The sequence below is a fragment of the Populus euphratica genome, unplaced genomic scaffold (assembly GCF_000495115.2).
Source record: "Populus euphratica unplaced genomic scaffold, PopEup_1.0 scaffold508.1, whole genome shotgun sequence".
In the NCBI taxonomy this organism is placed as follows: Eukaryota; Viridiplantae; Streptophyta; class Magnoliopsida; order Malpighiales; family Salicaceae; genus Populus; species Populus euphratica.
Window position 1 is genome coordinate 50,378 of NW_011500387.1, and position 27,741 is coordinate 78,118.

Genomic DNA, 27,741 nt, shown 5'->3' on the forward strand with positions numbered 1-27,741 from the left:
ATCTGCAGATAATTCACTCTAGACTTCACCAAGCCATCCTAGTTAATCTTCAAAGCTTCAAGCCTATCAATCTGTTGTGGAAATGCACAACACTTTTTGAAGTTTGCTCTTGATTAAAAAAACATTTAGACCTGATATTGGAAGTAAGATGATATTTTTATTATGATACAATCATTTTTTATAAATTGCATGGGGTTAAATTGATTTTTTTTTTTGCATAATTAAAATATAAATTTATCCTGTAATAAAAAAAATATGATGCCTCTTACTCAAGGATATTTTGGTATTTTTAATTTTTAAAATAATATAATTACTTTGATATTATTAAAAAAAATGTAACTTAACTCTTTTATAAGTGTTTTTTTGCCATTTTACATTGATTTTATTATAAATATGAAGGTTATTTAGAAAGTTTTTTTTTTGTTGTAACTTATATATATTAAATATGATTAAAAAAACATGTTGGAGTCTGCCACAAATGCATTAGTACGTGGAGCTATTCAACAACCAAATATAACTTTTCAAGTAGTGTTTGCAAGGTCTCAATACCCTAAACCAAATTAGGCAGTGTGTGTCTCAAGATTCACAACAGTTTAACAATGACGACTATCTCCTCCCTTTTTATCTCTGTTCATCCACTTAGATTTTCATGTTATCTCCTTAAAAATTTAAAAATAACACTTTAATATCTTGATACTTCAGGTTTGATTCATTTTCTTTTTATTATGATTTTTTATTTTGAATAATTTATAAAATTTGTATTTTTTATAAATTGCATGGGTTAAATTGATTTTTTTTTGCATAATTAAAATATAAATTTATCCTGTAATAAAAAAAATATGATGCCTCTTACTCAAGGATATTTTGGTATTTTTAATTTTTAAAATAATATAATTACTTTGATATTATTAAAAAAAATGTAACTTAACTCTTTTATAAGTGTTTTTTTGCCATTTTACATTGGTTTTATTATAGATATGAAGGTTATTTAGAAAGTTTTTTTTTTGTTGTAACTTATATATATTAAATATGATTAAAAAAACATGTTGGAGTCTGCCATAAATGCATTAGTGTGCAGAGCTATTCAATAACCAAATATAACTTTTCAAGTAGTCTTTGCAAGGTCTCAATATATATGATTCAAAAAACATGTTGGAGTGTGCCATGCATGCATTAGTCTGTAGAGTCACCCAACAACTAAATATAACTTTCCAAGCAGTGTTTGCAAGGTTTTAATACCCTAAACCAGATTAGGCAGTATGTGTCTCAAGATTCACAATAGTTTAACAATGACGACTATTTTCTCCCTTTTTATCTCTATTCATCCACTTAGATTTTCACGTTATCTCCTTAAAAATTTAAGAATAACACTTTAATATCTTGATACTTCAGGTTTGATTTATTTTCTTTTTATTATGATTTTTTATTTTAAATAATTTATAAAATTTGTATACCTTTTCAATTTCATCCCTCTTAATTTTTTTTCATCTTTTAAATTTTGTCCTTATTCTTTTAATTGATAATATTTTGACTTGATATTGGAGTTAAGGTGGTCTTTTCATCATTAAACAATTATCTTTTATACATTTCATGTGGTTGAATTGATTTTTTTTTTGGCATAGTTAAAATATAAATTTAATCCTATAACAAAAAAAAATGACGCCTATTATTCAAGGATGTTGTGGTATTTTTAAAATTTTAAAATAATATAATTACTTTGATGTTCTTAAAAACAAAATCAACTTAACTTACTTGTAAGGGTTTGTTTTATTATTTTATATTGGTTTTGTTATAGATATGAAAGTTGTTTAGGAGGTTATTTTATATTTATAATTAACATACATTAAATATGATTAAAAAACTTACTAATGTATTCCACACATACGCCAGTGTGTGGGTCCGTTTGATAACCAAACATGACTTTTTAGGATGATGTTTGAAAGGTCTTGATGTCTCCAGTAAGATTAGGCAGCACATGTTCCAAGATTCATGATAGTTTGGTACTGACAACTATTCCTTCTTTCTTTTCTTTCTCCTCGTCTAAATTCTGACGTCATCCTCTTAAAAATTCAGAATAACACTTGAATTTGTCGGCTCTTTAGATTTGGTTTATTTTTTTAAATTTTTTTTTATCTTAAATACTTTACAAAATTGGTATATCTTTTCAATTTCATCTCTTTAAAGCCTTTTTAATTTTTTTAAATTTTATTCTCATTCTTTTGATAGCTTTTTTTTTTGTTTGAAATAAATTTTTAAATTGATTTTATTTTACAATTTCACCATCTTTTCATTTATTTCTTTTATCAAATTTAATACCTATTCTTTTGAATGTTGGTTTTTTTTTTCTTTGAGAAGTTTTTAAAATTGATATTTCAAATTTTTTTATAATATACTTCTTAATTTGACTATGATTCTAGGTTCACAGGTTATGAGTTTTTAAGATTTAACCAATTTTAAGATGTTTTTCCGAGTTTACTTATGTTTTTTTTACTTTTTCTAAGCTATTTATTTCCAGTTTCATGCCTAAGTATTTATTTAATTATAGGGTATGTTTTTTTTTAGCTTGTTTTTTGTGAAATTTTTTATTGGTCTTAAAAATAACTCAATTATTTCAAGTTTTTTTGTTTATCATTTTTTGTTGGATTTTTCAGCTAATCCTTTAAATTTATATTTTTTCCTGATCCCTTTCTTTAATATTTGAAATGATTTTTTAAAATGATTTATAAGGTTAGAATTTGTTTTCTATTTCATCCCCCTATATTTTATTTTCTTTTGAATTTAATTCTAATTATTTTTATTACTATATGTTCTATTTAAGATAAAAATTTTAAATTATTTTTCTTTATTAGTTTTCTCTAGTATGTTCCACTTATTTTAAAAATGACTATAGTTTTCTTGTGATTTTTTAAGTATTTCTTTTTTTTATATTTTATCATTTAACATTTACATTATTAGTAATTAAGCTTTTATTTTTGTTTATTTGCATTCTACATGATTTTTTAACTATGCAATTTTTATTGTTTCCTTTTTTTTTTTTGTGTGTGTGTGTGTATAAGCCTTTTTTTCATGGTCGTGTCTATTCTTTGAGTTACATTCTTAAAAAAATAAATTAAAACACAATTACAAATATTTTTTAATTTCATCCTTTTTCATTTTTTTATCTTTCAAATTTACCTCTTATTTTTTTTATTGCTATTTATTTTACTTGAGATCTCTTTTTTAGATTTTTCTTTACAATTTCATCCTCCATAGTTTATACTATAGAGGAATTTATTGTTGGGGATTCATTGAATTCATAATTGGTAAAGTCGCCTATGGGGTGAGAAATACTCCTATAATAGGTGTTATAGTGTCTATTTGCTATATTTCTATTCATTATTTTGAAGATTTATAATTTTTTTATTTTAATGACTAAAATTTTAATGGATTAGATTTACAAGAATCACTAATTCTAGCTTTAGAATACAAAGTGAAGTATTTTGATCTTGTTTTTTTTTTAAATCTCATTTTATGCTATTCTATTTTGATAGTTCAATGTTGAATGTTTCTTTTTTTTTTTTTAAATACGAGTGTGTTGCTTGTTACAATGAATTCTGTTGATAATACATAAAACGAATTTGTTATCATAGATATAGTTTGTTACTTTGTCACATATTTTTTCTAGTATTTGAAGGAAGAAATATATAAAATAGATTTTGAAGTATTAAAACTATGATTTGTACTTAACATTTAATTCCTCACTCTAAAAAATTTCTAAAAAATTTCAAAGAGTTAGAAACTTTAAATTGAAACATTTTTTTTTCTATCGTTTATTTTGATTAAAAGATAAAATACTTTTCTTTGGATTTTTAGTCATTATACAAGAGTTTTTACCAAGTATGTGTATGATAAGGTGATGCATTGTGCTTTTGTAAGAGTATTTTTTAATTAAAAATATATCAATTTTATATTTTTTAAATTATTAATATCAATTTTATATTTCTCGATATAAAAAAAAAGTTAAAAAAAGGGTTGAAGAACGAAAATAAAGCACACCCTAAGAGAATCCTTGTAATTTCTTTGGCAGGGGCCGGATATTGTTTTTAGATGCAAGTCTAGTAACCATTCCCACATGTTTTCATGACGGCATCTCTACATGTATTTTGTGTTTTACCGACAAATGAACTGGAACACACACATAAGAAAAGTTAATCATACTAGGAGAAGAAGAAATGTTTGGCCACATTTCTCGTCAATACAGATTTTATAAGCACCTTTTTAGATTGCTTTTTTAGACTTCTTTTCTAAAAGGAAACAGCAGCAAGAGGGATCATATGCTTTTATTTTTATTTTTATTCTCAAAACTGTACAATTATGCCTCTCATTATGTTCCTCTTTCCTCTCTTTTGATTGTTTGAAACATTAGAGGACCAACAAAAAATCATGGACCAGCAGCAACTGGAGAACATACATATTGAAACAGTTACGAAACAGATGATAAACCAATGATCACACGTCGCCTCATGCTTTTTAATTTTCCACAGATGTGGTAGAGGTCAGTCTGGCATTCCACTACTTAAACCGAGTGTTTTTTCCCCCACGGTGAATCCCAGTTAGTTTTGATTGAAACCAGGTTGAAGTCAAGACGAGGTTGCAGAGATGTTTATGCCCATATATATATATATTAGTGGGAGATGCTTTTAAACAAACTTTTAATAAAGCAAATAAAAAGCACCCCTTTTACCTCAATCTTTAATACATCAACTCAAGCTTCAGAAAACATGAAGCAAACTTTATAGATTTTGATTTAGCTACGTTGTTTTTCGTCAAGATTGTGTATACGTAGTGCAAACGCTACGCATTGGTGTACCTTAAATTGTGGACTAATAATTCTTTTGTGTTTATAAGAAGTGTTTGTTTTGCTGTGCGCTTGTGTTTGTAGTCCGCCTCTTGACTTGGACTGCTTTAAGACAATACAATATGGTAGACCTCGTATTGTTTTGCCATGTCAGAAACCGATATTATGCGACACAGCAGATTGCGTGAAATTAGTGCTGGCCCATCGCTTAGCAGCTAGGTGCGCACCATAATGAATTATTGTGGCATCATTGCTTCATAATTAATATACTACTGCACACCTATTTCAGGGGTGATTGAACAGTCATTTGAATTACTTTTATTTCCCAGCTCGATTCAGATGATGATTGCTGTAATAATGGCAAGTCAAAAGCATAACTAAAAGATCTGCTAATAGCTTTTCATATAAAGTTGCAAATCTAGCTGACAAACTTGGTATAGAAGAAATGATGAGAAGAAGTAATTTTATGGACTTCTTCTTAACCTAGTTTTCCACTTTTGTCGTGGAAAGGAATTACTGATAGGATTAGGTCCTGAATGCACTTCATGCAAGTGTTTCCTTTGAACATGATCACCTTCTTCAAATGACTGAAGATTCACCAAATAAAAGAGTATAAGAAAAACAACAAGCTGAAGTATAAGGTGCTGGTGATTTCACTGTGACAACAAGAGTAGAAACTACTTACTGTACTAACCTTGACTTTAATATTTGATGACCTCGCTCTGGTCATTCCAGTATCTGAAAAACAAACCCATCAATTTTAAGATGACATATTATTATTGTAGAAAAAGATCAGAGGGAGAGAAAGATAGAGAGAGAGCAAAAACCTTCAAACTTTCTGATGGCCAAACTGGAATGAGTGAGGAGGTGGGAGAAGGAGACTAGAAGTAGAATGAAAAGAAACGATGAGGGAAAATTCATGGCTTTGTATCATGAGGAAGACCATGAACGTGCAAAAGAGATTAGGATATAGATGAGGGACCAGCTCTTAATGGAGAGAGCAGGGGAGTCTAAGTGACATGGATAGGTTTTGAAGACACTACACAGATAAGAAAGGATTGGCTTTTCAATGCAAGAAGAGTAAGATAATGGATGAAGTCAAGTAAGAGATGCTCTCCTGTGTGCATAGCTCTAGTCCTTACCCATGGATGGCCAAATAAAAGAAGTCAAGGGACTGCCGATCGAGGACCAATATATATATATATATATAGGCACTAATCACTTCAAATCAACATATAAGTGTTGCTATTCATATTTCCTTTGATGAAAAAACAAAGGGTGGCCGGAAGGTGTTATTGGAACGGGGAGGACCTTAGATCATGAAGGTTTTACCCTCGTACGAGGGAAATTCTTCTTTCAGCCACTTTTCCGTTGGGAGAACAACAGACTCAAGCTCAAAGCTTGAATCAAAAGACACTTAAATAATACAAAAAAGAAGGAACATAATCAAAATATAATTACAAAGTTGAGTAAACTCAACTCTTTTTTTTTTTAAAATAAAATAAATAAAATAACATTTAATTTAAATTTTAGATTAATTACTCGACCGCATGATATTTTGAATTGAAATGCAATATTCTAGCTAGTTTGAGCGACCCAACTAAAAATAGATAAGTTGTAAATAAGATATATAACCATTTAAATAATTATAAATATATTTATTTAAAAATTTTAAAACTATATCATAATAATTATTTATTAGTTTGTTTTTTTAAAAAATATTAACTAATTTTCAAGAAATAGTAAAAAGTTATCAAAATATTTTTGTTTTTAGGAAAACACTTTTTTAAAAATCATTTTCTTCACTTTCCTATGTTTTGTAACCTTATGGAAAGTTAGTTAAATGGAAAGTTAAACATTTATGCCAAGAAAGTGTTTTTCTTTTCTTATCCTTGAAAAATACTTTTTTTTCCTTACAAAACACTTTCTTGTGGCTGATGCAAATCCCTCTGTCTCTCTCAAATTTCTGTACCAGTAATAAAATAATCATAATTTCCTTTTTTTCCTCTGTTATCTGCAATAATCTCCATTGAAGCATATTGAATCCTCTTATTTCAGGTAACCCTTTTTCCTCAAATATCTCTCTATTATTTGCCTTATGTTTTCTTTTTCTTTGTTTGGATTTGTAGCTATGATTATGGCATAGATTTTATGATCTTGCTAATTTGTTGTATTTTTAATGTTTTGTTTGGTTTCTGTGAACAAAACACAGCAACTCTATGCCTTATTTTGTTTAGGTTATATGATTTGTTATAATAGTTGGTTTAAGTTTTCTAAACCATTTTCAATTCCATCTCTACCCCTTTATATTATGTCCCGATGATCTTTCTTTTTAGCATGTCCCTGTTCTTGCCTTTTCCATAATCTATGTCTTTAACCAGGTATCCTCTCTGCTCCTATGTCCTACCTTGTTTTGGCTTAACAATTATGGTGTTATTCGTGGAAGGAAATGTTTGTTTTTGATAGGTTTTGGCTTATTTTTGCCTTTACTACTTTACTTTCTTTCATTAACTTTTTTTAGACTCATTGCTTTACCCAATAACAAAGCTCTTCTTTTTCATGTTCATTTTACATTTATATTTGTTTAAATGGGAAAGTATGAGTTTTCCATGTCTTTTCTTTCAATCCATCTTCTGTTTTTCTTTAAATTTTCCATCAAATCTGTTTTCAATTCCACTCCATCTCTTTCTCTTTCTTTCCTTCTTCTTCAATTGCTTCTATTTTAGTTGAACCTGACCTACTTGATGATCTCTCCTCGCATCACCTTCTCTCCATCCTCTCCCATCCTAAATGGAAAAAACACCCTTATTTCCGTAAGCTAATCATAAATCTGTCCCCTTCCCATGTTTTCTCCTTCTTTAACAACCACCATGATTTCAACAGCAATTTTGCCCTTTAATTCTTCAACTCCTTACCCTTTATAAAACCTGGCTTTAAACACACTATCAAATCCCATTATTGTTTGGTGTGATATTTGCAGATAGCTTCTCAGTGACATTGTAAACACTTTTGAAGTGCGTATCATGGAATACTTTATTGGCTTGTCCTTCTCCTTCTCCTTTGCTTTCCTAAAAATTTTGATTCCCGATAATTTATTTGGTGTTGGAGAAAAAATATGCATTTCCATGATTAAAGCTTGCATCTCTGTTGATGATATGCGTTTTCTGTTAGGTATTTTGAGGCAAATGAATAAAGATGACAATGATATCAAGTTTCAGTAAAGGTTTTGCATGAAAATTGTATTTTCAGACCATGAAACATAAGGATTGAGAATTTATAAAACAAGCTACTTTAAGGTCTCGTCTGTTTAAAGGATCAGATATCATTGCCATAACTATTATACATTGACAGCTCATTTTATTTCTAACCTTTTAATTTATAATATGTGTTAGTTTGAGCATAATTTCTTGTATTGATTGTGTAAGTATTTGGTGTGCTTTTTTAATGTTTATTTTTCAAAAATTTTAGGTTTGTTATAAAAAAACTTCACTTTCTTGTTATGGATAGTAAGATTATTCATGTAGCATGTATGAGAGTAGCTGTAACTGTTATAGCTGCAGGGGTAGCTATTATTGAACAAGAAAGAAATAAAATTTATATACCAAGAGAATCATATATAAATACAATTGTTGAATGAGAATTTTAAATTGATAGCATTTTGAATTGAGGTGATAGACATTACAATGAACAAATTCGTATGAAACTATTTATATTATATAATTTGTGTGATATTCTTACAAGTCATGATCTATTACGTTTAACTCAAAATATGTCTATTAGGGAGTAAGTATTTGTATTATTACAAATTATAGACCGAAACCAAAGATTTCATTTTATTAGTAGTATATACTATAGGTCTGTTGAAACTATTTATCATTATTTTAGAATTGTATTAAAAGAAGTTCTTAAATTATAGAAACACCTTAAGACCTGATGCATATAGTTCCTATAGAGATAATGAATAAACATAAATTCTATGCTTATTTTAAGTTAAAAGAACAATACCAATATTTTTATACATTAATTAATTACATTTAGAAGAAAAGTTTATAAATTATTTTTTCATGTTTATATAGGATTATGTGGGAGCAATTGATGGTACCCATCTTCTTGCAAATGTTCTTGCTGAGTTTTAAGAAAAGTTTCGAGATCGAAAATAAGAAACAACAAAAAATATTTTAGCAGCTATAACTTTTGATTTGAAGTTTATATATGTTTTAGCTGGCTAATAAGGAAGTGCACACGATTCACGGGTTTTAGGTGATGTACCATCAAGACTTAGTAGCTTAAAAATTCCAGAATGTATATAATATCTAATTTTCATGTGTGCTCCATCCCAAAACCATCTCATATATACAAAAATCATTTATAGTCCACATCAAACTTGTCTTTATTTGAAAATTATATTTCCTTGCAACATCATATGTCAAAGCTCTAAATGACCATAACTATTTCAACTTATTAATTAGTGGTTGAAGACAAATATTTATATTCCAACTTAGATTGTAAGAACCTGATATGATTATAGATAAAAATATGAATTTTGACATCATACACATCCTCAATGACAAGTTGTAAATTGTTATTATGATAATCCAATAAGAATGGAGTGCAATAAATAACCAAAAAGGATTGAACTTATTTATACACAAACTATGATGCATATTATGTTGTTCCATTAAATTACTTCCAAGCTTCACCATTAGATGGGTGTTTTATGACTCCATCTTCTATATCATATGAATGATACCATATCATGTGCTTTGATATCTTTGGAAACATAAATAATATTTGCAGTCTAAAAGTAATTAGAAAGTATCATAGTTTTTTTATATGCGATAAGTTTCTTTCCCCTACTCATATTAGGTTTATACCGAGCATGCCCACAAGTTTTGTACTCAATTAAATTTACATCTTCATTGTAGTATAACATGGAAAAACTAAGGCACATATAATTTTTTTTGGTATCCAGTTCAAAGGGTTTCATCATAGGTTTTTTAATATAAAAGTTTTCTTTTATCCTATTTCCTTCAGGCAAAATACCATTTTCCCATTCGATTATGCTATCATAATTAGCCTAACTTAAATCATAATCAAACTTGATAGAAAACACACATGAAATAGCCAATAATTGATTATGATTTGTGCATTCATTTCATAATGGTTCATCAAAATCTTTTAGAAGTTCAAAAAACCTAATTGCATCTACATTTGATTCTTGAATAACCATAATTTATTCCTATTGCATCCATTACTATACTTATGTATTGCTTACTATTATCATTTATTACATGGTCTTTATGTACAAATAAACACAAGTATTTCTCAACAAATTTTTATTTTTAAGAAAATGCATCATCATAATATCTAATTGGTAGAACTTTTTGTTTTTACATTTCACATGTGAATATCTAATTTTACCTCTACTAATATTCTTTAGATTTGAAAGTGTAAAATTAATAAAACCCTCATTTCTTTTATAATAATCTTCTCTATACAACCTTTGAGGTGAATCTCGATGCATCTAAAAATGATCATCCATTACTTAGAAAACTTATATAGAATAATGATAATAACATTTCTTAATAATATAACAATCAATTCAAAATTCAACTTTGGTAATTAAAAATGAATTCACAATCTAATAACCAATTATTATTTTTGTACAAAAATATAATGATGCATCAAAATATTAACTAAATAAATCCAATTAACAAGATTTAATTGGTACCCAACTAATTATTCAATCTAAATCAATATGATTTAATGGTTATCAATTCCACAAAAAATCAATTTTCCCAAAATTTTCAACACAATAATAAAATTGATAAAATGTGATTGTTACCCATTAAACAACCCATCATTTCATTCATTATAACACATCTAATTTACAAAATCAAATTCAAAATTAATTTTATCAAATTACAAACAAATTCAAATTTCTTTCAATTACAAACAAACTCTAACATAGAAATCAAACTCTATTTTTATATGAAAAGGTTATGAAACACTTAAATATACAAGCAAACTTCACTACAAATACCCTATCTCAAATTAATATATTATTTTAAAATATAAATGAATAGGTTTGCTTGCCCAGCGTAGAGAATATTTAGAAAAAAACGGTACCATGACAATGATGATGACACTACAAAGTGTTGGGTGGTTGAATTTGTGATGATGAAACCTAGATTCATGGGTAAATAGGTGAGAGGGGCTGTTGTTTTGATTTGCAATTAAAAAAAAGAAGAAGAAAAAGAATAGGGTTGACATCGGTTATAACACTTTTAAATTTACTACCAGAATTTTCTACAAAATATTGTGATGGAAAATACTATTAGTAAATTTATTGGGAAATGATGATATGTCATATTAACGACATAATCATTGATAATATTTTTTTAAATTATTTTATTATATTGATGATTCTATCATTAATTATTGAAAAATACATTTAAGTCACTAATTGCATTAGAAATGACCACTATAAATATTTTGTTGCTATTATAATTGAATATTATCGATAGAAAACATTATACGGGTAATTTTGTTATTATTTTACAATTTCTAATAATAAGATTTTATAAACTAGCTTAATATTAAGAATAAAAAAAGAAGAAAACAATTTAGAAGGGTAAGCACACATAATGTTTGATGGCCATAATTTTTTATCTAAGTATTTGATTGAAGCAAATCATATCAGTTCAAAAACCATTTAATGTCATTTTCAAAATCAAAATTCACTCTAAAACCTACTTAGAAGCATTTTTATGATTCAAATCTTCCAAATCATCCTAGACTCTTGTTATAGAAATTTAGCTTTTTTAATAATTATTTTCTTTAATTTTTAATTTTTATTTTATTTTATTTTCTTATTTAGCCTATGATTGACAAGATGAATTACTTAAAATCTTTTCCTTTTATTTCAATATTAATTTTAGATTCTATGTTATTTTTATTTTCTATTTACAACAAGCTATTGAACTCTTATTTTAAGATTTGGGACTCGATAGTCAATTTTTGAAATATTCACACTTGTGAGTTTATTCTTACAATTTATTATTGTGTTTTCTTTTTAGGATTTTTGTGTGAATAAACCTCGTTCCTTCGCTAATGCCACGTTGGGTCCATCATCTCGAATCATGTGACAAAAAGTGGGCCATTATAGAGAAATTATGAAAGACAAGATTTCATATGTGTATTTAGATTTTTATTATTTTTCTATTTGGGTCTCTCATCTTTAATTTTACTTATTTTAGGGCTCTTCTTGTTTCCTCAATATTTTATGGAAAAAACAATTATAAAAAGGATTTTTTTCATTTAATTTTGTTTTCAAGATGTAAGTGTTAGAGGCTTGGATGTTGGATTTCAATTTTCCTTTCCTTTTCTTTTTATTTTTCCATTTTTACTTTCCTTTTATATTTTATTTTTTGATTTTATATAATTTTGTTGTTAGAGCTCTTTTTTTCTTTTCCTTGTAATTTGAAAACATGAATTTCTCCGACGGCTGACTGAGAACGGAAGAAAAGTGCCTATCCTCGCGTTACAGTGTGTGTTTACTTCAGCACACTGCTGACTGAGAAATACGCGTAATCTCTAATTTCTTCTTCCCAAACAAAACCCTAACGACTGCTTCTTCATCCTTTCCTCTCAAATCCCTCCCTCTGTTTCTTCCTTCCCAATTCAGTAAGGACAATACTTTCTTTCTTCTTCGTCACAAATTGATCTACCCAGCGACCGAACCCCACCCAAATTAAGGCAACTAACTACATGATCATAAAAAAGAGAAGATTCCAAGCCACGGTTACGTTTCCCGATTATGAAAGCAAAGGGAAGTTGAAGATGAATCTAGGATTCTGTTATTTTCCTAAGAAGTTGGAGTCGAACCCAGAAAGTTTAGGAGAAGACGCTCATTTTATATCCCAAGAAAGGCGAACCTTTGGGGTGGCTGATGGTGTTGGTGGATGGGCTATGAAAGGAACTGATTCTGGGATTTTTGCAAGAGAACTTATGTCCAATTATCTCACTGCTCTTCGATCCTTGAAGCCTAAAGGGGATGTTAATCTCAAGAAAATATAGTTAAAAGCGCATTCCAAGACGGTTGCTTTAGGATCATCCACTGCCTGTGTTGTTACCCTTAAAAGAGACCGATTGTGTTATGCCAACGTGGGTGATAGCGGTTTCATCGTTTTCAGAGGGAAAAGGCTTGTTTACAGGTCACCGACACAGCACAGTTTTTTCAACTGCCCTTTTTCGTTGGGGAATTGGGTTCAGAAGGGTAAGCGCCAGGCTTCGGTTTTCCTTGGTGAATTTGATGTGGAGCAGGGGGATATTGTGGTTGCTGGCACTGATGGTTGTTCGATAATCTTTTCGGCTCCGAGATCGAGGAGACTCTTCAAGAAACTGAAGGAAGATCTTGTCTTCAGGATCTTGCCTGGACCATCGCAACTGTTGCGTCCATGAATTCAACCAGCCAGGATTATGACTCTCCCTTTGCAGTTGCTGCTGAGTCTGCAGGAATCGAGCACATTGGAGGCAAAGTTGATGACATTACTGTCATTGTTGCTGTAATCGAGTTGTACCCGCGCTAGTTTGCCAGACTAGAGTTAACCAGTTGTAGCAGTAATATTCCATATATCATTGTTTAATGTGTGTGTATATGTATATAACGCTTCGACTATAATTGAAATCAATTCCCAAACTATATAATTGATTATGAAGATCTTTTTTCTCTAATTGCAACTTGCAACTGCTCTCCTGTGGCACTCTGTTGTGGCTACTGATTTTATTTTACAGTGTTTGCCTTTCTACCCTTGAATGAATCTAGGACAATGCTCTGGTCTGGCCCCGGATCTTGAATCTACAGCCTTGCCCTAACTAGCTAGTTGTGATCTTGCAGGTGATTGCAAATTAGAATCTTTGCTTTTCTAAGACACGTAAAAGGTGGCGATGTGCAGAAATAGCTTGAAGCTGCAAGGGCTAACTTCAATTTCCTTCGCTGTGTGCGATGACAGGCAGCCTTTTGAGTGGGAGCTCCGTCTTCTTTCTAGGATAACTTCATATGGCAAAAAATGGTAGCATGCTCTCATATATCACCACAAATATTTTGCTTATCTTGATCTCTTAGCATGAACTAAATGGAAAAGGTGATAACAGAGAAAATTAAAAAGGTTTTTTTTTTTCCTAAAAAAATTTGCACTTGTGAATTATTTTTGTTTTGATTCAATGAAAGATTGTAGCTTTCATTTAAGATGTATGTTATAATTTTTTTTATTATTATTGAAAATAGAACAATAAAAGTGTCTCTTACATCAGATTAATACATTTCAAAGCATTTAAGATGTTAAAAATATTTAATATAGAGATTGAATTATTAACAAAACTTTAAAACGTGTAGATAATTTATTGTGCAAAATGCAAGTCCTTCACAAAACAAACACTATGCATGTACTATTCACGGTGTTTTTTCATTCATTTTCTACTTTCTTTTTGTTCTTGCTTTTGCCAATAGGTTAATTTATTAAGAAATTGTGAGATTAAAAGAAAAGGAATGAGAAAAACATTTGATGAAATGGGTGGTTTTTTCAAACTTTGAGAGCAATGTTTATTGAATTACTTATATTTTTCAAATTATAAAATATTTTGTTCCACCAATTTTAAAAATTTCAAAACAAAATTAATTTTATTTTAAAAATCTGGTTTGAGAGAGAAAAGAGAATCGGTATATTACACTAGTAAATAGAAAAATCAATAATGACATAGATTTTAGCCATTAAAATTGTCAATTATGGTGTTAATAAATCCCATTTGATTATAAATATTTTATTCAGATATATTTTTACCTTCAAAATATCTAAAAAAACCAAATATAAGCTCGTGAAGTTTTTTTATTTCTTCAAGTTAATTTCAGTTTTTAGTATATTTTTTAGGTTTTTTAAGACAATTAATGGGTTTATCAAGATATCTACATTGTTCTAGGTGTTTAAATTAAAAAAATATTAAAAATAAATTTTTATTTAAAAAACAATCAACTCTTTTTTCCCACCACTATAATGGCTAGAATATAAGGGGAAGCATGTACATGAGTACTTTGGTTTTTCAAGATATCTATAATATTTTAAATTAAAAAATATTAAAAATAAATTTTTACCTGAAAAGCCATGAACCCTTATTTATTACCATCATAGTGGCTAGAATAAAAGGAAAAACATATGCACGAGTCCTTTCCAATGGCTAGAATACAAGGAAAAACATATGCACGAGTCCTTTCCAAATAGGTTAGAAGTGTTGGCCATCTTAAAAAAAAAATTAATTAATTAATATCTTTTTTAATATGTGTTTTTTTAAAAGAATTTTTTAATATATATTTAAATTCATATCCTCTCTCTAATATTTTATTTTTTTATTTAGCTTTTTTAAATAACAGTTTTGTTTTTAGTTATTTTTTATGTACTTGATCTTTAAAGAGATTATTCAAATTTATTTAAAAATTATTTTCATATTTTATATAAATGAATTTTATTTTTAAAAATAAAAATTAATATTTATTTATAAATAATATTTTTAATATGTGTAACTTTCTGTAATATATGTTTTTTTATTTTATTCAATCAATTTTATGTATGTTTTTATTTTTATTATCATTTAATTAAATAAAAAAATAACTTTAATAAACAAATTCATTAAGTATAACCGAGTAAATTATTCATATTACGATGTTAAATATCTTGATCTATATTTTTCACTCAATTTTTCTAATTTTGTGAGTAAATTATTCATATTACTTATTCATATTACAATGTTAAATATCTTGATTTATATTTTTCACTCAATTTTTCTAATTTTGTCTTTAATTATCATCAATGACTTATTTTTTCATTTATTAAAATAGATGGCTCTCAATTTATTTAATTAAATACATGCGGAATCTTTTTTTTATATATATACTTATATAAAAACACACATAGAAAAAGACTACATGGTCAATTTTTTTTGTTGAAAAAAATATCTCAACAAAATGCACGTCAAATAGCTAATGTATCATCTATAATATAATTATTTTTAATTAAGTCCTTTCTAAATAAAAAAAATCAAGTCATGTAATATAATTTATAGTGATTTTTTTATTTAAATACTGAGTACCTTAAAAATTTCAAATGAACAATCTTCGAGTATATAAAAAATCTTATATATATTATTTTATTTTTATTTTTATTAATATTATTTTTTATTTAAATCCAGCTAATAAAAGATTGTGCTAATATTTAATCAGAATGAATTTTAAATAAATAAGTGTAATATAAAAATAACAAAACAATTCAAATTATATATAGGTTGGTGGAAACTAGGTGTTAATGTTTTAAGATTTGAGTAAAAAAATAAAAAATAAAATTAGGTGTTAATGTTTTAAGATTTGAGTAAAAAAATAAAAAATAAAATAAGATTATAAATAGATTGTTTGGTTTTTACCTGTAAAAACCAAATATATTCATAAAGTTTTTTAGTAAAAAAAAACAAAACAACTTGTGAATATAGGTTTTAATGATATTAAAATCATTGTTTTAAGTTTTATTTTATGTCCCTAGAATGTTTTGATTGAGTCTAGATATATTTTTTAGACTATCATTAAGAATAGAAATCACTTAAAGTTGAATTCATGAATATTAAAATTATAGATATTAATGGCTGAAATTTGGTCATATAAAATTTTTCTCTCCTCTCTTTCCTTTTTTTTTTAAAACTATTTTCTCTCTCATTTAACAACAATTAGGGATTGAATGTAAAATAAATGAAGTTTTATAAAAAAATAAAAAATTTAAAAGAACAATTATGAAATATGCAAAATAATAATCTTGAAAGATCAAATTGAAGTTTTCCATGCTTTTTGAATGGTGTAATTGGAAAAAAAAAAGACTATTTTTTCAATGTTAATTTTGGTCCCTAATGTTTTTTTGTTTTTATTTTAAGAATAAATTTAAATTCAATTTCATAAAATTGATGTTTAATTTAGTTCTAGAATATTCAATATCACATTGGATTTGGATGTGTAAGAGAATGTTAATCAAAACAGATTTCAAAACAAATGTCAATATAGCTATAATTAAACAAAAATCTGCTGGCCAAAGTAAAAATAAATAAACATTCAAGGACCTAGAAAGAAAAATATTAACTATGAACAGTAATATGAACATCGAAAGGTACTGCAATTGAAGTTTATTTTATAATTAAAATAATTCTTTTTCATTTCCCTTTTTTTTTTTAAAATCAATCCTCTTTCTCCACTCCTAGATTTTTGCCCTTCACAGGAGGACGAAGGGGGTTCAGCAAGAAAAAGGACCAATTTCCCTCCAATTCATTACAAAAGTCAACTTTTGACTTCATTAAATTCCCAGTCTAACCCCAAGGTAGTTGTTCTTTTGTCTTGACACGAAGCACTTGATTATTACCCACTTACTTTCATTTTCATTAAAAAAAAAAAGAAGAAGAAAAAGAAACCGAACCCACCACCGAACCAACCGTCAATTAACAACGGAACAGCCGCCACAGAACAACCGTCTCTGTCTCGCTGCTTGTAGTGAGAAAAACATACTAATAAAGTGTAATTTAGAGATAGAAAGTAACAAAATTCCAGCTTCTTTTATAGTGTCGTTGTTTGTTTAGAGAGAGAAACAGAAAGAGAGAAGGAGGGGTTTGGGCTTTTGAGGTTCCTTTTGATCAAGAAATAAAAATCATGGGTAGTCGTAATAATAATAATAATGTGATAAACAGAAAAGATTACATTTTGCTGAAAGATTTCAGAATGGAAATCGAAGTTGAAAACGAAAAAGATTTATCTCTCTCTTTCTGGGTTTATCTTATTGACTCCTCCACCACAACATTCCCTGCGACAATCATCAAACAGGTTTGGAAAACAGTGCCCTTTCTCTGTTTTTTTTTTTTTTGTTAGATTGTCATGCATTTAGTCATTCAACAGGGGTTTTAAGTTTATTTCTACTTCCAGCCTTTTATCCTATCACTTGAGGTGTAACCCATGTTTAAATTTTTCTTCTTTTGATGGGTTCGTGTATTTTTAGAGTGTTGTAAACATTTGCTTCAATTGAGTGGCATCCATATCTTGAATTTTTCTTTCCATTGGGATTGTGTTGTTGTCTTGATCAAGTACATTGCTAGTTTGTTGCTGGCTCCTTATTTTATATGGTTTAAATGTAGAAAGGTTAGTGCTCTCTATACGGTCATGAGCAGGAGTAGTGCCGTTCCTCATTAAATTTGACCAAGTTATCTGCTTGATATCTTTTATGGTTTCCGGGGTGTATAGCTACTTTCCAGGGGAAAAAAGTGGCATTACTACAGTTGATATTAATTTCTTTTATTTTTTTTTCCTTGAAGATTTTATAGGCTCACCTCTCATGTAAATTATGAAAGTTTTTCCAAATTCGCTAGCTCATTCCACCTTTTTTGTATAGCCCTGTAGTCCTATGGCATGAAAGTCTAATTACTAGATTTTAATAAGGATAATGAGCAGGAGAACTTTATCAGCTGTAGTAGAGTTAGTCAGCAAAATCAAGGAGCTGAATAATGTTTTTGACTGCTTAGATATTGATAATCATCTTTAATACTAAAGCCTGAAGGTGACCATTCTGCATACTCCATAGATCTTTGTTAACCAGTGATTTATATTCTGTAATGCGGTATACTGGTGTGTTTTGCTTGTTTGACAATTTCTTTTTCTTCCTTCAAAATGAATTGCTGAACTAAATACTTTTGTTCACAGGTTTACCCGGATATTACCAGCAATGCTCCTTTTCTTGTTCTGAATGACAAGATAATCACGCTTTTTCCACTTCTCCATGCACACAAAGAAACTACAAATTCTAGTAATTCTACATCAATGGAGATTAAACGTCCTCTGGAAAACTGGATTCATGTTGGATTTGAGGTATGCTTTAGAAGTCAAGCCACACAATTAGTCATTTATGAAATTTATAGTATGGAGGTTACTTTTCCATTATTGAGTTTTTTTATCTTGTTAATCTGGCTTTTTTTTTATATATATATATAATATTTTTCCACTTTCCCTTCTCCCTCTCATTCTCTCACCAGCTCTCTCTTCAGTTACAAAGGGCTAAAAGTCATTTTGCTAATTATAGGTTCTTACTGATATTTTTCGGCTTCACATTAATGGGGAGATTGTAAGCGAGCAGCCCCAGTCATCCTCCCTTGACAAAAACTGGAATTCCAATGGACTGAGGAAGATAGCATTAGTTGGTTCTTGTGCAGATGATGGCCTGCAGGGTTATGTTTACCATGCAGAAGTCTTGCCTTTAAGCTTGTCCATTAAGGATCACTACGTTAAGGTTTGTAAAAGACATTTTTTCTGGATTCTGTTATTCTCTTAAAACATGCCTATAAATTCACTGAATACTTGACAAATAAGCATATGCTATGGTAGGATCCACCTCTGTGGTTATCAATTGATCTCTCGTCCACCTCTGAAATTGATGAAGACAATGATGGCATCTGGAATATTGTTGGAGGCAAGGTTAGTAAAAATAGATAATTTTGATGTTATACTTTCTTAAGGAGTCATGTTACATCCCAAAACCATCTGGCAGGGATGTTCCACTAGGGCATGAGTGACTTGATTGTCACTTGTTCTTGGGTTTATCTTAAGGTTGCTGTTTCTTCTCTTTTATTCCTGCCAGCCATTTCGAATAGCTGCATGATAAGATCTATGAGATTAACTCATCTAACCATTTTCAGTCTTTTTGCGAATTGAAGAATAATAGTTGCCATCGTGAGTTAGCAAGATGCTGCACATGTCGACCTTTTGTGTGAGAAAATGATGCCTAGGCAGCTTATGCACAAGGGCTAGGTTTTGATGTTTGTATTTGCTAATCTTTAATAGGTGAAGAGGACATCTCTTTGCCCTTTGTTTTCTAATTTGGAAGGGAAGTGGAGGAAGTGAAAATTATAAAAATTAATGTGCTTCTCTTGTTTGGTCTTAAGGAAGGGAATAAGAAGAGAAATAGGTGGGAATATTTGTAATTTTATTTTATGCAGCTAGCAAGATTTCCTGCCAAGGGAGTCATAATTTTGAAGGGAAAATCTTTTGAAACAGGGTGTATTTATAAGCAGTGGATTATTAAAACTTCCCTTCCCTATCCTCCCACTTACATTTGCTTAATTTTAATTTATGGCTGTTGTGTGTAATGATTTTATCCTGTTAGAGGAAGAAATAGACTGCATAAAATTCCAAGGACTAGTTGGTGAAATGGGCCTAATGGTAGAATCGGGGAAAAATTGATGAGGTAGAAGACTGTAATGCAAAGCAATTGATGAGGTAGAAGACTGTAATGTAAAGCAAAAAAGTGTGACCTTTTCTGTCCAACTAACTTATATCCCTACCTATTAAACATCTTGAATGAAAAATGGTCTTGTGGAAGGAATTTAAATTATTTGTTCATCATTCATCACATACTACTCTTATCACTCCATACTGTATTGTAATGGGAAAGGAAATGAAAGAAAGGAGGATAAAGTATCCTCCATGTTAAAATAGTTGCTAATGCTTGTAACTTGTGATCTGGCTCAATGAATTAGGTGAAATCCTCAAATGATAATTTTTAATTAGATCTTTGGTGAGAGCAAAGATTTAGCAGCATTTGCACCTAGGGCCAGTTTCTATGATTTCTTTTGGGATTCAACTATTTTTTCTTTTTGTACACAAACAGGTTTCAGGTTTTATTGTGGTTAATTTAGAACCTTCTTTGTGTTTTGTATTCCCCTGCTATTTTTATGGTGAAATCTCTGCTCTGTAGTGCACCATATAAATTTGGTGGACATTTTCTGCTTCTCTTCCCTCAATTCTATTGCTTTATTGTTTTCCTGTGAGGCTTACTAAATATCAGATCAGAAAATGCATGGAAAACTTGAGATTTAGAGCATCAGAGGAAACCAAGAAAGCCACTCCATATCAGATTGACTGTTTAGATAAAAATTGATTTTTATATATCTCGACATTTTCTCTCCAAGCAGAGAGTATTAAAAAATTGAAAGAACTGCACAGCACCACAAGAGTTGTAATATCTCTCTCTCTCTCTCAAACTTATAAAATGGGTTGAATGAAATCCTCTAAAGATGTGGAGTGTGAACTAACAGACTGTTAACATTCCTACATTTAAGGTTAACATTGCTGAAGTTATGAACCAAGCAGCATTCTGAGCTTTTATTCTCATATTTGCTGTTTTGCAGGCTTCATGCCGGAGGATTTTTTCCTTGGATGTGGTTTTATTAAATGCAATGAGCCAGGCTATAAACAAGGAATTGGAGGTCTGCAATTGCATCATGAGTTTTCCAATAGTGCAATTTCTATAATTTTCTTGTATTTTTTTCATTACTTCTTGTACTAACATTTTATACATTACTTGCTTTAATAGATTGTTGCTTCACTGGTATATGCGGACAATGGGCTTCCTGTGGAGAAGACATTTGATGATGAAGATCCCCTTTTGACAAGCTGCGATGGGGTTGAATTTTCTAATTATGATAGACCAGGAAAACTATTGCATGGGCGTGCATCTTTGAAGCTCAAAATATCTCAGGTAGTTTGTCAGATGTTAATAAGTTTTCTGGTTACTTATCCAATTCTCTAAGTGTATGTACAAGTGTCCCTCTTCTATGCATTGACAAGATGAAGATTCTTATGGTGATTCTCACTTCTTTTTTTTCCTTTCTGTTTTGGCCCGAAAACAGATGTCTTCAGCATTCCATATGCATTTTTTCCCCTACAAGACTGTTTTTAAGTATAAAGAAGACTATCATATGTTTTTGGTTATCTGATAAAACTTTGCTTACCATATACCTCTAGTGGAAGTTGCTATGACAGGAACAATATTATGTGAAGCTAGCTTGCAGTCTCATGCAGTTGGAAGCTCTTTCTTGACCTTGAACATCCCATGAATTTGCTTTATAAATAAGCATACAATTATTCATTTTATGATTTTCCATTTGGTCATGTTATGTCCCAGACATCATATTTTTTAGAGAATCCACATGCTGCATATCGCAAAAGTTTGTGTTGGATGATCACAATTTGATGAACACTATATTACATTAGAGTCTTCTACATATAGCTGAAATAATCATCATTATTGTTCTTGAATTATAATGTAGATGCTTCCTTTGTTGGATTCATGTAAATGAGTTACACTAAGTCACTTGGTGTCTCTGATATATATATATACAAAATGTGAATATATCTTATTTAGGCTGACTTTCCTTCTTGGCACAATAGCTTGCTCTTTTTACCATTGTTACAAATATATTTCAAATGGAAACAATGTTGGTCTTGGGTCACCTCATGGTTCTTGCCTGTGCTCTAGTAGGCAATGCAATAAAGAGTGTGTTTGGGAACGTTGTACAAACCAATCATGTTCCTAAAAATTTTGATTTTTTTTGTGCTTAATTTTTTTTTTTTTTATGTTTTCAGATCGTTTTGATATACTGATATCAAAAATAATTTTTTTTTAAAAAAACTTTATTTTAATGCATTTTAAGCGAAAAACATTTTGAACCACGACCACTATCAAAATCCCAAAAGTCTAAGCATCAAAGCTTCGTTTGGTATGTGTCCATGTGTTGTAAGAATTATTCTCCTTGCGTTGCAATGAGAAGGATTACTCTTGGAACGGGATTCTGAGTTCACTAATTCACTACAGATTAAATATGTATGCAATTTAGCTTCTTGCTACCAATATTTATGGAATTTGCAAGTGATTCTGCTTTCTTTCTCGTGTCAGCTTTCATCCAAGTGTGATAATAGGCTTTTCCGTGTTAAATTAGAAATCCCAAAATTCATTGGGTATCATTTCCTGGAGGCATTTTCCCATCCAATCCGTTGCATCTCTCGAAGTCGTAATCCCCGGACATCTCTGACATGGAAAAGGCCAACCTCTGTTGCTGAGCCTTTCAACAAATCTCAATCATTTGGACTATATAATGGATCTATAGAATTGCAGCACAACTCTATCCATGAGATAAGACCTAGTCCATCATCAAAACGAATCAAACTAGGGCAACAAAAGACATCTACCATGGAGAAGCCAGATGTGGAATGCAACTCTGATGCTTGGATAACTACTCAGGTATAAAATGAGTACTTTTATTTCTAATTACCATTTTCATCGTCATCATCCTTGTGATTGTACTAGTATTAGTTTGAATAGTTGAACTACTGTAAGCATAAATATCCATGCAAAATCTAGGATATTTGGGAGGATCACCAGGTGTCATTTATTTTATTTTATATGGCTACTATATCATCAAAACTTTTCTACTATATTTTTTTTTCTAAGCTATCTTTTGGTTGTTACTCTTTTTTTTTTTTCTGTCTTTGATGTTACTCTTTTTTCTTTTTTCTTTTTCCTTTTTGTCCACGTGATTTACAGCAGATTGTTTAGTTCCTGTTATTTATTTTTGGCCCTGTTGACATGACCAAGACCAAAGTTGGTGCTTAATATTGTGTCTTTAAGTAAGAGAAGGACAGGAGATTTTTAAAAAATATGTTATAATTGTAAATGATATAAGCATACAGTCTATGGTTTATATTTATTTTTATTATCCAACTCTCAATTTAATGCCACAATCTATTGTTTGCTGGCGTGTGGTTCTGGATACAGAAATCTTATACCAAATGTGCAGCATGGGTATAGATAGTGTTTTTCTTACTTGGAATATTCTAGATACAGAAATCTTATACCAAATGTGCAGCATTGGTATAGATAGTGTTTTCTTACTTGGAATACATTTTCCATGCACTGTCCTTTCCTTGACATATCATTTAGTTTAACTGTGATGTTGGAGACTCTCATTTGGAAACCTGAGGTTGGAGTAGATATTTATTCTCGCAAATTTCATTATTATATTATCTTGTCATGAGTAACTGCACCATCATTTGGAATTTAGGTTGAGAATGCACCACGGATACCATTAGACAGGGGAGCAGAGAATGTTGAAGAAGCAGACAATTCACCATCTGTGTCAGACAGTATTGAAGAAAGGTTATCAGATATCAATATCACATCAAGCAGCAGCTATTCAATATCAGATGTGACCATTTTTAAATACTGCCTGGGAGGATTGACGGATAGGGCTCTTCTGCTGAAGGAGGTTGCCACCTCTGCCTCTGAAGAAGAGCTTTTTAGGCTTGCAGATGAGGTATCTCTATACTCAGGATGTTCACACCACAGGTAATGTAAGGATTTGGTTCATTCTGGATGCAATTTTGTTTGAGGATTCTGTGCCTGTTTAATTTTTAGAAGGTTAAAGTGATATATATATTATTTAAGTTCTTATACTCTTGAGAAATGATCAATCAACTACATTTGCTCTAGAATACCTTGATTAATTGATTTTTAAATGAATGGGAACTCAAATGGAAAAAAATGAAGTCTAGGAATAGAAATCAGACAAAATACAGGCACAAAGTTTGTGACCATCTATTAGTGCTCATCTAGCATAATGATTCTTTGCTAATGTTTCAATTACAGCATTTTGTTGATTTTGCTTACAAGCTATTCAGTTCACCTTTTCAGGTCAAACTTGTTGGATTACTTTGGCATGCATGTATGCTCGCTACATTATTTTTCCTCTCTTCTCCTATCATTTGCTACTTACAATAAAAATTCATGTTATCCTTGTGCACTAGATTGAAGCAAGAATGAGCATTACATGTGTTGCCTACAAATCTATGCACTTAACATAGTTTCCCCGTGCGAAATTAACGAGGGGAAGTGGGCCATTTTCATGTCTTTTTTATTCCTCGTCTGTTTGCAATTTTTATAGTTTAGAATAAGGATAGAAATATTGGAAGCTTTGTGGCGTGTAATTTGACTAACCAAGTGGTCATTCCCACCTGTTGCCACTCCATGCAAGAAGAATTTCTAAATCACACGAGCCCTATTGTCTAGTTTTAATACTCACAGTACCATCATTCTTGTTCAGACGACAGATAGTGATAGCAAAGAGGTTGATAGAGGAAGGAACCAAAGTTTGGAATTCAATCTCACAAAACAACCGCCTCATTCATTGGGAGAATGTGATTTTTGAGATTGAAGAGCAATTCATGAGGATTACTTGCTCCAGTACTAGATCCCTCACAGAAAAGGTTGCCTTTTCTTCTCCTTCATGTACTCATTGTGAACACACACGGACACCATGCTGCTACTTACATGTTGAGGTTGATATACTGGTGGCTTGAAAATAATATTACTAGTTTTGGATCATTGTTAGGAAGCAATGACATGGCCTCATGCATGTGGCACATATATTTTCAGATTCATTTGTGGGCTTCTTGTGTAGAGGCCACACAACAGGGGTTAATTTCATCCATCTCTTTAACCCCCATTTACCCATCTTAGAATCTGAATCTAAAACATCCAATTTGAAAGTCACTGGGTTCACCTGAAGTGAATAAAAATATAAACAAGACAGAAAATTGTGTGGATGAAAATAATTCATCGTAAGTTCTTACAATAAATTGTTTTTGCTTTACGTACCCATAAATGCAGTGATATTTTTTTAATATTAACTCTTAACATGCTCTCTTAAACATATCAAGCCCCTTTCCATATGAACTTGTAGCCAAGGTCTAGTTAAGTACATTTAAGCAGGTTGCTGCCCTACAGGACTTGGGGAAACTAATGGTAGTTTGTATCTTTCTGTTGATGCACTAATTGTTAAATCAGTAATCTTCAGAAGAAGCTTTTTTATGCTGAGCATCTTATAATGGTGCACAAGCATGAGTTGGCACAACTTGGAGACATATGAACGTAATAACTATTCAGAGTTAATAACTGTTTCAGGATTTTGAGCTCCTGAGGAGAATTGCTGGATGTCGGGAATATATGGCCCAAGAAAATTTTGAGAAGATATGGCGTTGGTTGTATCCTGTTGCCTTTACATTAGCAAGCGATCCAATAAATACAATATGGAATTCGACTTCGCCAAAGTGGATAGAAGGATTTATCACAAAGGAAGAAGCAGAACTGTCACTTCAGGGTCTGAGGGGCCTTCAAGAGCCTGGAACATTTGTTCTGCGGTTTCCCACTTCAAGGAGCTGGCCCCATCCTGATGCAGGTAGCTTAATTGTGACTTACGTTGGCAGTGATTACTCTGTTCACCACAGGTTGCTTTCCCTTGATTATATCTACAGGTTTGGACTTCCTTTCTTTCTTCTTTGTTCCTTTCTTCCCCTTTTTTTTAGATGTGAAATTATTGAATATATTTATCTATTTGATTATTGAATATCCAGATATTTATGTGTACATTGCATTTATATGTTTACATTTTGTGGGCATTGTTTTTGGTGGGGGAGATGAAGGATAGAAGAAAAGAAAGAACCCCTGTTTTTTTTACTGACTGAAGAAAGTGATTGCCTTTGTTGTGTCGTTACAGTTGTGAGGAAAGGGGGATGAATTTGAAATCACTGGAACATATGCTGTTGGCAGAGCCTGAGCTCTCTCGGTTAGGAAGGCAAGATATCTGTTTCTGATTTAATCCTTTTCTATGTTGGGGGTATTAAATAATGCTTGTTCTCTCCATTGAGGAGCATCATTTTTCCTTTCATCGACTAGTAATTAATAATTCATTACTTGAAATGCAGGATAGTAAGACACAGTCCATTAACTTGATTGAGGCTTAGAGGAATATCCCACTGCTTTCGCTTTTTGGTGATATTGAACCGTCATCTCTGTTTATTCTTATTCCTCTTCTTGGCTGCTGCTGCTTCCTTTTCTCTTTCCTTTCCTCTCATTCAATTTTTCGGCATCAGGGAATTCTGTTCTAGGTGTATTTCTACTCCTGGTCTAGTAATAGAAACTTGAGACTTCGAGTTGGAATGTCAATATTGGAACTCTCCCTTCCTTCAACTAGCAAAAACACCAAGTGGGATGCTTGTCTTTCACACGCCCATGCAGGCAAAAATGTGGTTCAGATAAGTGTTTGTCTTGGTTATCTGATGCAGTTTTTTTCATTCATAAACTATTCATGAGATGAGAGGAGGACCCTTTTCTAAATCCATTAATATTCTGTTGCCTCAACAATGAAGTAATGCTCAGATGGAAAAATATCAAAGAAATCTGGATATGTTAAATGGACCATCGCAGAAAGAAGAGGAAACCTTCCGGCAATTGGGATGAGAAAGAGATGCTTCACTGCTAATCTGGCAAGAAAATTTTGTGGGCTATATTTGAATTAGACTGTTGGATAACTTGAATTATTATTATTATTATTATTATTATTATTATTATTATTTTATAGAAAGCAAATTGAATTAGTCTGGTTCAAGTACTTGTGGTTTTCTCATTCTAAAATTGGAAAGATCTGCACAAACTGAATGGAGATACGCACATGACCAAGACACGCACAAGCTACTCGTGAAGCTAATGTCCTCCGGCATTGCTCTTGAGATTTTGTATTACGTAAACACCAATTTAGGCACCTCGTGAAAGAAAAAGATAACCAAAGAGTTGCTGCATCGATAGAAACAATGCACCTCTGACTTCTAATGGAAAGCTTCAAAAAGTAGATTATGCACAGAGGGTAGCTTTTGTCTTCATATATGTAAATCCCTGATGCGTCTCTTCTCTTTTAATATTTGAGCATAAGATCTCCAAGTGAGATGCTTGAACACTGGTTCAACGTTCTTGCTCAAACTAGAGATCATAGCAGTCATAAAACTCCTTTCCTTTTCGTGCCAGTCATGCCAAAAGAAATGTAACGTATCGTACCAGTAATTTTTGAGACATTACAATGATAAATCTTTTGATTTCAATTTTAAAGTTTTGAAGTCGGATTTAAAATTCAGTTATTTGCATAACTTTTCAACTAAAACAAAAACAAATAAA

At 30.5% G+C, this 27,741-nt stretch overlaps 1 protein-coding gene and 2 long non-coding RNA genes across 4 annotated transcripts; 1 reads left to right on the forward strand and 2 right to left on the reverse strand.

Annotated features, from left to right (window-relative positions):
- Positions 1–22,213, reverse strand: LOC105114287 (uncharacterized). The gene is made up of 3 exons (XR_840108.1): positions 21,890–22,213; positions 13,668–13,671; positions 1–16 (listed from the first exon to the last, which is right to left on the reverse strand). It is a non-coding gene; the product is annotated as an uncharacterized LOC105114287 (long non-coding RNA).
- Positions 5,212–6,221, reverse strand: LOC105114286 (uncharacterized). The gene is made up of 3 exons (XR_840107.1): positions 5,665–6,221; positions 5,532–5,575; positions 5,212–5,424 (listed from the first exon to the last, which is right to left on the reverse strand). It is a non-coding gene; the product is annotated as an uncharacterized LOC105114286 (long non-coding RNA).
- On the forward strand, positions 17,259–27,456 carry LOC105114285 (uncharacterized). Of its 2 annotated transcripts, none has more exons than XM_011010793.1 (12): positions 17,259–17,738; positions 18,609–18,773; positions 18,985–19,191; positions 19,287–19,376; positions 21,089–21,166; positions 21,274–21,438; positions 22,636–22,980; positions 23,801–24,084; positions 24,839–25,001; positions 25,699–26,048; positions 26,291–26,382; positions 26,517–27,456. In XM_011010793.1, exons 1-12 carry the CDS (start codon positions 17,568–17,570, stop codon positions 26,519–26,521), a joined length of 2,115 nt encoding a protein of 704 aa, XP_011009095.1. In that variant the 5' UTR covers positions 17,259–17,567; the 3' UTR covers positions 26,522–27,456. The 2 variants fall into 2 exon arrangements, with proteins under 2 accessions (XP_011009095.1, XP_011009094.1); XM_011010792.1 differs by having other exon boundaries at positions 17,260–17,738; positions 26,291–26,368; positions 26,499–27,456.
- Positions 27,457–27,741: the final 285 nt, after the last annotated feature.

Excerpts from the sequence above, each read along its gene's own strand:
- LOC105114285 (XM_011010792.1), top strand. The coding sequence starts at position 17,568 with ATGGGTAGTCGTAATAATAATAATAATGTGATAAACAGAAAAGATTAC. Across the intron at positions 19,377-21,088 it reads GGAATATTGTTGGAGGCAAG|GCTTCATGCCGGAGGATTTT; the intron begins GTTAGTAAAAAT and ends GCTGTTTTGCAG. Across the intron at positions 26,369-26,498 it reads GAGCTCTCTCGGTTAGGAAG|GATAGTAAGACACAGTCCAT; the intron begins GCAAGATATCTG and ends CTTGAAATGCAG.